The 11,265-nt window shown below is 28.5% G+C and overlaps 2 protein-coding genes across 4 annotated transcripts in view; one reads left to right on the top strand and one right to left on the bottom strand.

Moving 5' to 3' along the window:
- The first annotated feature begins 3,692 nt into the window (after positions 1–3,692).
- On the top strand, positions 3,693–8,704 carry LOC101489964 (uncharacterized). Of its 3 annotated transcripts, XR_003472846.2 has the most exons (9): positions 3,694–3,900; positions 4,733–5,152; positions 5,306–5,477; positions 6,462–6,759; positions 6,911–6,983; positions 7,230–7,320; positions 7,828–7,856; positions 8,017–8,096; positions 8,195–8,244. XR_003472846.2 is itself a non-coding variant. In XM_004502026.4 (8 exons), exons 1-8 carry the CDS (start codon positions 3,823–3,825, stop codon positions 8,408–8,410), a joined length of 1,428 nt encoding a protein of 475 aa, XP_004502083.1. In that variant the 5' UTR covers positions 3,695–3,822; the 3' UTR covers positions 8,411–8,704. The 3 variants fall into 3 exon arrangements, 2 of the variants coding, with proteins under 2 accessions (XP_073224636.1, XP_004502083.1); XM_004502026.4 differs by lacking the exon at positions 7,828–7,856 and having other exon boundaries at positions 3,695–3,900; positions 8,195–8,704; XM_073368535.1 differs by lacking the exons at positions 7,828–7,856; positions 8,017–8,096; positions 8,195–8,244 and adding an exon at positions 7,623–7,821 and having other exon boundaries at positions 3,693–3,900.
- Positions 8,705–9,480: 776 nt separating this feature from the next.
- LOC101489641 (uncharacterized) overlaps positions 9,481–11,265 on the bottom strand; it is a 7,283-nt gene continuing 5,498 nt past the window's right edge. The window contains exons 8-11 of the mRNA XM_004502025.4: positions 10,922–11,068; positions 10,364–10,475; positions 10,155–10,274; positions 9,481–9,994 (exon numbers count right to left, since the gene is read on the bottom strand). Coding sequence (XP_004502082.1) covers positions 9,930–9,994; positions 10,155–10,274; positions 10,364–10,475; positions 10,922–11,068 — 444 coding nt within the window. The 3' untranslated portion in view covers positions 9,481–9,929. The remainder of the gene's footprint in view (positions 9,995–10,154; positions 10,275–10,363; positions 10,476–10,921; positions 11,069–11,265) is intronic.

The following is an 11,265-nucleotide window of genomic DNA, read 5'->3' as shown; positions in this document are numbered from 1 at the left end:
CTTTATTTGATGAATTTGATGTTGTTGGAGATGAAAATATGAATTTATTTGAATATTCAAGTTATGCATTTGTTGAGATTTATATTATATTAAAGATGATAATTAATTTTATGAGTTTTGTTTAAAAATTTTGATGAATTTTTATACAAAAAAGATAACATTGTTGATATTTTCAAACATAAAAGATCAAATTATCACTTAAAATTAAAATAAAATAACAAATTAATAAAAAATATAAATGATTAAACCGTTAATTAAAATTAAGTTAAGTAATCGCTGATGTTATTTAACCTTAAATTTATTATTTATTAATATGTATATACAAAGTTAAAAGAACTAAATTTAAGGAAAGAGAAAATATTACTTATTGTTAGAATTAGTCATCGTGGGATACTTATAAAAAGTCTAAAAGTTTATTTGGTGATCAGAGGCCAGAATTCCTTGCAGTTGGTATTGGGAGGCAACCTTATCAATAATATGTTTATATTTCATTGTATTCTCATTAAACAATGTTTCTAAATCTTTTGACTAAAACATTAATTACAATGTTTCTAAATCTTGACTAAAACATTAATTAAGTGAATCATGACTGGCTTTTGGTCTTGGTTGCAGGAGGTGGAAGTTCACAACATGATTTTTAGACAATTGCTGCTATATTGTCAATGTGACCTTTGTTGACCAGAAGATCCTACAAATTATGATTGTGAACTTGATCGCACAACATTGTTTTTGTTTAATTGGAAAGAAAGGGGTTTATTTGTTGTCCAAATTTATTTATTTATGTAGAAATTATTTTCATATAATTTGGATAAAAATATGAATTAATTTGATCGTAAATGAGAATGAACGGGTCATGTTAATACAATTTAAAAAAATTAAAAAATTATTTTGAAATATTAATAATATCATAAATTTATTTGACTGTAGCTTACACATTTAAGGATTAATAATATCATAACACTTATTTATGAGTTTACAGCTCGTAGTTTTTTTAAATAGTTTTTGAATTTATAATTTATAATTTTTTGGGTTAATTATATCCTTATAATTATAACTAAAATAAATTTACATTATTCTAATTTACTTAGTATAATAAATAAATAAATAAATAAACTCGGAAATGATTTAATATATATATATATATATATTTCAATTAATGTTTAAAATATTTTAAAATTATCAAATTAAAATTTAATTTTTATTAATTTAATAATTTATTTAATTTTTTATTTAGTTTATTTATTTTAAATTATAATAAATACAATATTTTAAATTACTTATTTTAAAATTAAAAATAGTTATAAAATTTAAAACTACAATTATTATTTATTAATTTAATACATTTTTTATTTATTCAGATAGTTTAATTATTTTAAATTATAATAAATAAATTATTTACTATAAAATATGATTTATTAAAATTATTTTAAATTTTAAATTATATATATAAATTATTTTAAAAATTGAATTTTTAAAATTATTTATTTTAAATTATAATAAATAAATTATAAAGGATAAAAATAATTTTAGTTACAATAATAAAGATAAAATTGCCAAAAAATAATAATAAATTATAATCTATATTCAAAAACTATTTGAAGTACTTTATCAAAAATTATTATAATACAAAAAATTATAAGCTCGTAAATAAATGCTACTAAATAGATTTTGTAGTTTATAAATTATAAACTATATGTTATCTTATATGTCTTATCGAAATAATTCTTAAATAAAAAGAACCACATCCAATATTTATTTATTTTCTTTTTACAAACCAATGAACGCTTATATTTTTATTGTTATCTGATTTATATAATGGATGGCATAAGTGGTAATATAATGAAGGTCATAAATTTGTTGTGGGTAATATGTAAAAGTGTTTGCGGCTTAGTTTGTATCGATTATGAGATTAGTTTAAAAATTATAACATTTATATTTATAAAATATAATTCTAACTAATAAAATATTAAAATTATTTAGTTGAATATTATATTTTAAATTAAATTTCATTTGATTTGGAAGGTAGTTTAAAAAATTTGTTCCAAATTAATTGTATTTAAATTGGATCAATTTTTAGTTCTTCCATGTTATAATTATAATACTAAAATTACAAAGTAACTTTCAAAATCAAATATAACATATAATACATTCAAAATTAACATAAATAAATCATATATTAATAAAATATTAGTTAAATACCACTTGTGGTCCCTTAACTTAATTTCAGTTAATGTTTTAGTTATTTATATTTTTTTATTTGGTTTTTAATTTTAATTTTAAGTGATAATTTGATTTTTTATGTTTTAAAATATCAACAATGTTATTCTTACTTTTTTGCAAAAATTCATAAAAAAATTCAAACAAAATCCATAAAATTAATTATCATCCTCAATATAATGCAATTTCATCAAATTCATAACTTAAATCTTTAATGACTTAATTGCAGCTTTGGTCCCCCTATTTTAGTTCAATCGCGAAAGTAGTCCTCCCATTTTATTTATCTTCAGTTTTGGTCCCTCAAATAGAATTTTGGTAAAAAACTTGATGAAATTTCGTTTTTTTAAGTCGCAACATACCATTTATGATCATAGATTTCAGGTACAATTGTTGCACCACAAGATTTTGAGGCATTGTGTGACTTAAATAAGCGCACAAAAATGACATTTATTAGGTTTTGGACCAAAATTTTCTTTGAAGATTAAAAGTAGTGAGAAATAAAATGGGGAAGGGACTATTTTCGTCATTCAGCTAAAATAGGAGGACTAAAACTGCAATTAAACTATATTTAAATAAACTAATATTTTCATCTATAACAACATCAAATAAAGAATGATAAATATGAGTTTATTTGAATATTTGAGTTACGAATTTGATGAAATTTGTATTATATTAAAGAATATAATTAATTTGATGAAATTTGTATTATATAATAAAATATTTCTTACTTATAAAAATAATAATAAAACATTAAAATTTATATATATAATAAAATATTATTTAATTTTAAAAAGTAGATCTAAAATTTGATTGGAGCTATAATCATAAATGAAATATCAAAATACATTTAATAATAATATTGAGTTTGATGGACTTAATTTCTTTTTTAAAGATATGTAGTTTTTATCTAATCGGTTTGGATTGTTAGAATTTTGGATATGCAGTCATAACAATTTTCAAATATTAATACATCAAAAAAACATCAACTACTAAAGAATGCTGCTTTTTGTTTGGTAAAAAAGGGAAAAGGAGAGAAAGTGAACAAAAAGATGAAGAGTCTTTCGTGACGTGCACAAGAAAAAGAAAGAAGTGACATTACAACAGTGTACATTTTTGTTCTTCTCTACATTTAAAAAAAGTCAGACAAAACTGAGCATTTATTTCTATTATATATATCTATATATATAATATATCAACACCTTTTTCCCCTCTCTTTATTTTGAAGCTATCTTTGTCTTTTTTTTCATAATATTTTTTTTTTCAAAATAATATTAATCCTCTCTTTTATTTTTCTAGATATCAATCAAATAAAGAAAAAAAATGAAAATATATTTTTATTTTTTTTTATTTTTATTAAAAATACAAAAATCTATTTTCTCTCCCAAGTTTCTTTTTGTTTTATTTTCTACTACTATATGTAAAATAAAAATTTATCCACCTGTGACAAATTATTTTATCCATATTTCACACACAATTCACAGTTTCTTTCTAGTTTCCACCGTCACTCTCCTTTTTCCTAATATTTATTTATTTATTTAGTTGTTGCTCACTATTGCCACCTTATTCTCTGCATCTTCATATTAACCACACCTGAATCTATTTTTGATGGATTCAAAGGAAGGTGTTGAACTTCAAACTGATGAAGCTTCAATGATGTCAGATTCTTCTCTTCTTCATCATCAGGTGACTTTGCAAAAAAACCCCTTTTGATTCTTTATTTAAAGTTCTCAATGTTGAAGACCCTTTTGTCTGTGTAGCTTGATTTTTCTTTAGATCAAATGGGTTTCATTTGGTTTGAGTTACAGGGTAGAAGATAATACATATTTTTATTTTTTACCATTTGGGTATAAAGAAAGTTTACTTTTTTATTTTCTCACACTTTGAATAATTAGTGTTTTGTTTTCTTTAAAATATTTGTGTGTTAGTTTCTACATTTTAATGAACCAACTTTGAGTTTGATGAGTTTTTAGAAGTAACATTTTAGTATTTTAGTGTGCGTTTGGTTTCATGGTAGTTGGGAGAGCTAAAAGTGTTCTAAGACACATATAATTGATTTTAAGAGGTTTGAGTGTATGTTTGATTCCACTTTTATTAAAAGCAAATTTATTTTGAGAAGTTTGGTAATTCTTGCATAGAATTGATTTTGGCTCCAGAATCGATTTTAACTTGAAACTAGGATTTTAAGCTTTTGCCTTATAATTGATTTTCAGTCTTGAATTTATTATTTGACTTACGTTTACATGAATATATCTAAATATAAATCACTTTATCTTCAACATAATTGAAATTGATTGTCTATAGAATTGATTCTAACTTGAAATTGATTAGTATGTGTAGCTATTGACTCCATACATGATTTTTACACTGAAATTTATTGTTCAACTCACTTTACAAAATATATCCAAGTATAAACACTTTACGTCAAACTTGCTTTTAACTAAAATAAATTCATTCAGAATCTGATTTTGTCACCGCAGAATGACACAAACACTTATAGATTTTGTTGATTTCACAGTCCAGAAGACCTAGCCTCTCATCTCTACAGATACCAGCAAGGTCACTAGAAAGTGCATTAGCTTCTTCTACTAAGACAGATGGTCCTACATTGTCAAGTCCAGGTTCCACTAGAGGACTTCCCCCAAGGCCACATTCTACAAAAGTCAAGTCCTCTATGAGAAATTTACTTTCTGATAGGAGCTTTAGGACAAAAACTTGTTCACAACAAGATATTGAAAAGACAGTTCTCATTGTTCCTGATTCTTTATCATCACACGGTCCTCTGGATAAGCCTTCAACTTCAAGGTCCCTTTCACTTAATAAGATTTTGTTCCCTTCATCAACAAAAGCTGCACATTCATTACCGGTTACTCCAATTGCAAATTCAGATGCGGAGAATGTATACGGAAGACATGTTGTGGGAAATTCTGATTTAAATGTATGTTTATGCTGTTCTCATTATTGTTTCATGATCATAACATTTGCATTCGTAATGTACTTCGCGTAGTAAAAAAAAATTCTACAATTTTTATATATGAAAATGTGATGCTTAAAATATGATACATTGATGTATATTTTCTTTTTTGTTCAGAAAATGAAAGTGAATAAGCATATGACTCGATCACTTTCAGTTCCGGTTAATGTCAAAGTCACTAATTTAAGGCCTACAGATGCTAGGTGTCTGGTTCGTGTAATTTCAGCGAGACCACATCCAACAACTACTGATGGCATTTCAACCCACAGTGATTCAATGCAAGACATTGGTAAATCTTCAAACTTAATGTACTTTATTCTAGATATGCCATTTAAATCTTCATGATAACCTTTTTATGATATAAAAATAAATTAAATAACTGGGTATGGTAACTTTCGTATTATCTTTTTGACATTATTTTTGTTTTCTTTGGAAATGTTAAAATTCAGCATATGTTTTTTATTATTCCTTGATTGTGCAACATCCTTGTCTAATTGTTTGTAGTCCTAGTCAATACAACTTCCTAGACATGGAATGTAATTATTGCAGCATCGTTATAAACAGAGGGTGTGTGATCTCATTAGACACACAAGAAACACATAAGTTACTCATATTTTATAGGGAATAACCTTCTATCTTTTTATCTTTATGGATTTTAAACAAGTGAGGTGCTATCAAAATTTGTGAATATTTATGAAAAGAGACTTAGGCTTTGTTTGTTAAAAGGTAGCGGGTAGCGAATAAATTAGCTGATGGCGGAGGTGGTTATAACAGATATCAAATAAGTTGGTAAATTGATTGCTAAAATTAGCAGTTGAACTAACTCAAATATAAAATCACACAAAAAGATATTTTTAATTAGTATTTAAATTTTTCAATTAAGACAGAGGATAAAAGTGAGAGAAAATATGATAATCATTTATAAACTCAAATACTATAAGCTTGTGAGAGAAGACTGTTATCAAACACCTTTATTTTAATTGCACGAGCTTAAACGCTAGCTGTTTGACCTTGCCAAACAGAACAGAGCTTTAGTCACTAAATTTTGCCATGACAAGCTTATTTGAAATTTTAACAATAGGATATCATTTTCCACTGCAATTGTATTTGCACTTTCAATAATAACTACTTTTATCTGCAGATATAGTCTAAGCAGTATTTTTTTTGTTTTTGATTTTACTTATTGATTCTTGTTGTTGTTGATTATGTTGTTAACCACATGCTTTGAATTCACCTCATCTTTTTGCATTGTGTCACCCTGTTTTGTTTCCAGCCATAGAAGATGCTTCTGAGGATATTCCAGAAGAAGAAGCAGTCTGCAGGATTTGTTTGGTGGAGCTCGGGGAAGGGGGAAATACTCTACGGATGGACTGCAGTTGTAAAGGTGAGCTTGCACTTGCTCACCAAGACTGTGCAGTAAAGTGGTTTAGTATCAAAGGAAATAAGACCTGTGATGTCTGCAAGCAGGATGTCCGAAACCTTCCAGTAACACTCTTGAAAATTCCTAATCCTCCAACCGTTGTTCGGCATTCATTGATTTCACAACAGCAGAGAGAAGTAACTACTTACAGGTAAAAGTTTCATTGTTTCAACAAGCTAATCATTTTATATTCAATTCCTCCTCAAACATCAATTATCTGGAAACAATGCTTTGTAAGGTCTATAAATCTGTGAAAACTTAATAGACAATCATTGGCTTTCTAATTATAATGTATTCTACAGGATCTGGCAGGATGTACCAGTGCTTGTCTTGGTCAGCATGCTTGCGTACTTTTGCTTTCTGGAGGAACTACTGGTATGCTACTGATCTTTGGAAACACTGAAAAACTTTTTGATCGTTTTACTAATAGAATTAAAAAAAAGTTGAAGTGGCCTCTCCATTAATTAGTTATGTCATGCCGTATGTAGTTAGCCATCTTTATTGATACTGGACAGTGTTGTATACTCTCCCGATTGTTAATTATTTTATGATTTTTGTTTTGTTTCGATTAAAATATTTTTTAAGAAATGGAAGTATTTTTTATGATTTTTAGTGTACCAGGTTTCAGATTTGGGCCCACGTGCTCTTGCCATTTCATTGCCTTTCTCCTGCATTTTAGGCCTCCTTTCATCTATGATCGCTTCAACCATGGGTAAACTTGCTTCCTTCTGTTTGTCTTAGCATGTCAATGTGATTTTAGTTCCTGTAATTATATATATATATATAATTTCCTTTTTGGGCTGATTAGTTTTTTGGCCATGAAAAGTATGAATATTGTTCAAATAAAGTGCTTGAGAGAATTGTGTCTCTAGCCCCTAAAACCGTTGAATTACCGTATTTGAGCCTTATCGGAAATGTATCTTCAAAGAATTGTATCTTTGAAATTTGGGGTATGTCAATGGAATTAGTTTGAATTAGAAGCAACCTGCGTTTCATTTTACAATGAATGTCCAGTTACAGGTTATATCAAACTAGACATGATTTATGGTTTTTTACCCTGAACTTGTCGAATGACATCTCTTGGTGAATCACGGGCTGATAACTGAAACGGAACCAACGATGTGGTTACATTCAATTACTTCTATATTTTCAAAGTATTACAGCTGCGTACGTGTCAGTGTCATCTTTGTGTTTATGTCAGCTTCATTGTTTCTAACAGAGTGGTGATTGGAACAAGACGTGTACCCTGTAATTTTCCTGTTCATTAAACTCTCTTCAATTCTACTAATCTATTTCTGCCACAACCATGATAGTAACCTAGTAACTTCTTGTTACCATAATCACAAGTTAGCTGAAAATGATTAATATGTTCAACAAATTTTAAATTCCATGTGTTTTTTGGTGGCAGTTAGCAGGAGCTACATATGGGCTTATGCTTGCTTCCAGTTTGCATTTGTCATCCTGTTTGCTCACGTATTCTATTCTATAGTAAGATTCTGTCCAGTTGGATGTCATTATGTTTATGTTTTAGGTGAGTATAAGTATAATTATCTATTGCTTAACACACATTTTTTTTGTACTTATAGCTTAATGTCAATGCGATTTTCTCGGTTCTTCTTTCAACATTCACTGGATTTGGGATTTCAATCAGCATGAATTCTCTCCTCATGGAATATATTAGATGGAAAACAAATAGGCAGATTCAATCTTCAAATCAAAATATTATTTCAAGACATCAGCAGCAGCAAGAACCTCAAAGACAACAACATCAACTGCAAAGATTGCAGCAAGAGCACCAATGAAGAATTTTGTCGATTATTTTATTATTTTTACTCAATTTTCTATGCTAATAAGATTGGCATTCTATTGAGGTGTGGACCAAAATATTTGAATCCACCACGAGCAGCAGTATGTAAACTGCAGACATAGTCTAGGAATGTTTTGTTAAATATAAATATATATATAAAGAGTGTAGGTTTCAATGAGCTTGTGCTTATAATGTATGGCTCATACTATTTTTTATCATTAACTTTTTGCATCGAGATTTGTATAATAAAACAATTTAAAAGTAATTGACTAGTCCTTGAAATCACTAAGGTCTCTTTGATTATACTATTGGAGAGTGTAAGCTAGGATTTGTTACTTCAACTGAACTCAATTCTAGACACTAAAATTGAGTCTCTTAAAAATATCATACAACTTTACATAGTCAAACATGGTGATACACGTTCCGTGAAGGTAGAAACAGAACTAAACATACGCTAAATTTGGGAAGTTGTTCACGGGTACGTATTTAATTTTATCCATGCACGAGAATCTAGTATTTTTCTGCTGGGCCAACATGTAAATTATGATAATAATTGCAATAAATGCAAGAAGGTTGATAATAGATTATGTCTCAGTATCATTGCATTGAAAATAGATTCTCTTTAACAAAAAAAATAACTATGGAAAATTTAACTATAGATATAATTTCTGCTACAATTTATGAGCACAAATAATCTCAGTAGCACTCCATTGTGTCACAAGTCACCACTCCAATGCATCACCAAAAAATGAATTTGTTGTAACATTTTTTTCTTGAATATCAAATATTACAAATTAAATTTCGAAAAAGTGTTTATGCCTTCACAATGCAATTCACGAAACTTTCTTAAATAATATACTTCAAAAAAAATATAAACAGAATATAGTTGAAAAATTGATGTATTTAATCTTAAATTCAGTCCAAATACATCATTTTTTCAATTGCTATTTTTGCTTATATTTCATTACAAAAATTATTATTTTTTTCCTTGAGAAAGAGCTAGAGCTAATAATATGCACCAACAGCAATATTCTAAAAATGGCTCTTCGCCTGGAGTAGCACAACTACCAAAAACTGGCAATATACCTCGATCACTATATTAAAAAAAAATTGTTTTACAAAAGCAAATTCTGGTTATGATTGCAATGACAATGCTGTCCACAACCACAAAACATCCATTCCAAAACAAAAGAGATTAATAGTGTGTTTGGAAATCCAAGTTTTCACGGTGGCAACTCAAGTTGAGGCAAAAGCTACAACATGTAGAGTTCACTTGGCCGCACGTTTACATCCACCAAAATCTATTCCAAACATTTTGCTAAGATAAGCTAATCATTGATGTCAGACAATATAAAGAATTCCATGACCACAGATCTGTAGAAGTTCATATGTTGATACTTGATTCAACTATGCTGCTACATTTCAAATCTGTGAATATGGAAGTGAATTCTAAATAGTGCCTGAATCTCTTGGAGATGCAGGAGAGTTGCTAGATATTGTCATGACTTCCAGTTTTACCGTTTAGCCTTTGGTTTGGTTACAGCTTCAACAAGTCTGTACATCCAACGGTCCAGCATCCCTGTCGATGTAAATGAGTTTTAAATTTAAGTGCAAGAAACAAAAAAAAAAACTGTTGCAGGAAGAATTTCAATCCATAAGGATTCTAGATAATCAAAACTATAATTATATGGAATGCACATGGTACACATTCAATTCATTACATAAAGGAAAAAATATACCTGTTACAGCAAAGGTTCCACCTAGCACAGCACAAAGCCGGGTAATAAAATGTAGAAAACTGCGGCGCTCTTCCTTGATAGTAACAGTAATAGGCGATAGATCATACAAAAAGTAGACAGCTGCATATATAAAACCAATAAGAATTGATATTTGAAAACTGAAACCAAAACTTAGAAATGTACAATGGCAACTTTAAACTAAATCCAACCTGGCCATGTCCGATCAAACTGACTAGTAATGGGGGAAAAATATTCTGTAACTGAGAACTGATTGGTCGGTAGAACTTCTTTTGAGATGTATCTATATTCAGTTGGAACAACCTGCATCATGATTTGAGAAATTAATGATTTTTACCACACAATAAAAATGTGTAATGTTAAAACGACAATCGCTAAATTGTATTTTCGAATGACTGATTAAATTAGAGAGCAAGGAAAAAAATAGTTGCATTCTTATGTCAGTATGTTGTTACCCAGGACTTGGTCTTCTTTACACATAAAAAATTGAAACTAAAGAGAAGCCAAATCTTATTCTTGTTTGCAGGAGAATAACCATATGTTCACTAAACGAACACAACAGATACTTAGCCAGTCCATTTCATAAGCAGGTTGTAAAAAATAATCCAGATATTGAAAAAGGATGAGCAAAGAGTGAATTGGCATTCTATGACAAACTGTCAGAGAGGACGGAGAAACAATCATAGCAAACTGTACTGTAATTTATGCCAGATTTAAAGAATATCTAAGAAAGAGCTCAATATACAAACCTTTATATAGTATTTAAAAGTTCCACTTGCATCATGAAGAATCCTTGTTGTCCCATCAAGTGGGTTATGATGTCCTGGAAATTTGGGGCCAAATGACAAATCATGGATGACATGACTAACGTTCACATTCTTTGCTCCATCAAAGATCTGGAGAAAAGCATTGCAGCTGAATTAGGTCTCTGATATACAATAAATCATGAATCTAACGAGCATTTTTGTAAGCAAATTTAAGACAGGAAGTAAGCTACTGAATATTGTTGCAATAGTTTTATCTGCAAATTCCTAATTATGTTGTTTCTTTGGCAGTTAGTAGGGTTGTATGTGGGTTGGTTAGGGCCAAGTTT

Source organism: Cicer arietinum, chromosome 5 (assembly GCF_000331145.2).
Source record: "Cicer arietinum cultivar CDC Frontier isolate Library 1 chromosome 5, Cicar.CDCFrontier_v2.0, whole genome shotgun sequence".
Classification (NCBI taxonomy): Eukaryota; Viridiplantae; Streptophyta; class Magnoliopsida; order Fabales; family Fabaceae; genus Cicer; species Cicer arietinum.
Note: the sequence above shows the minus strand (reverse complement) of the source record. Positions and strands in the feature narration are given on the sequence as shown.

Excerpts from the sequence above, each read along its gene's own strand:
- LOC101489964 (XM_004502026.4), top strand. The coding sequence starts at position 3,823 with ATGGATTCAAAGGAAGGTGTTGAACTTCAAACTGATGAAGCTTCAATG. Across the intron at positions 7,321-8,016 it reads TATGATCGCTTCAACCATGG|TTAGCAGGAGCTACATATGG; the intron begins GTAAACTTGCTT and ends TTTTGGTGGCAG. Across the intron at positions 8,097-8,194 it reads CTCACGTATTCTATTCTATA|CTTAATGTCAATGCGATTTT; the intron begins GTAAGATTCTGT and ends TTGTACTTATAG.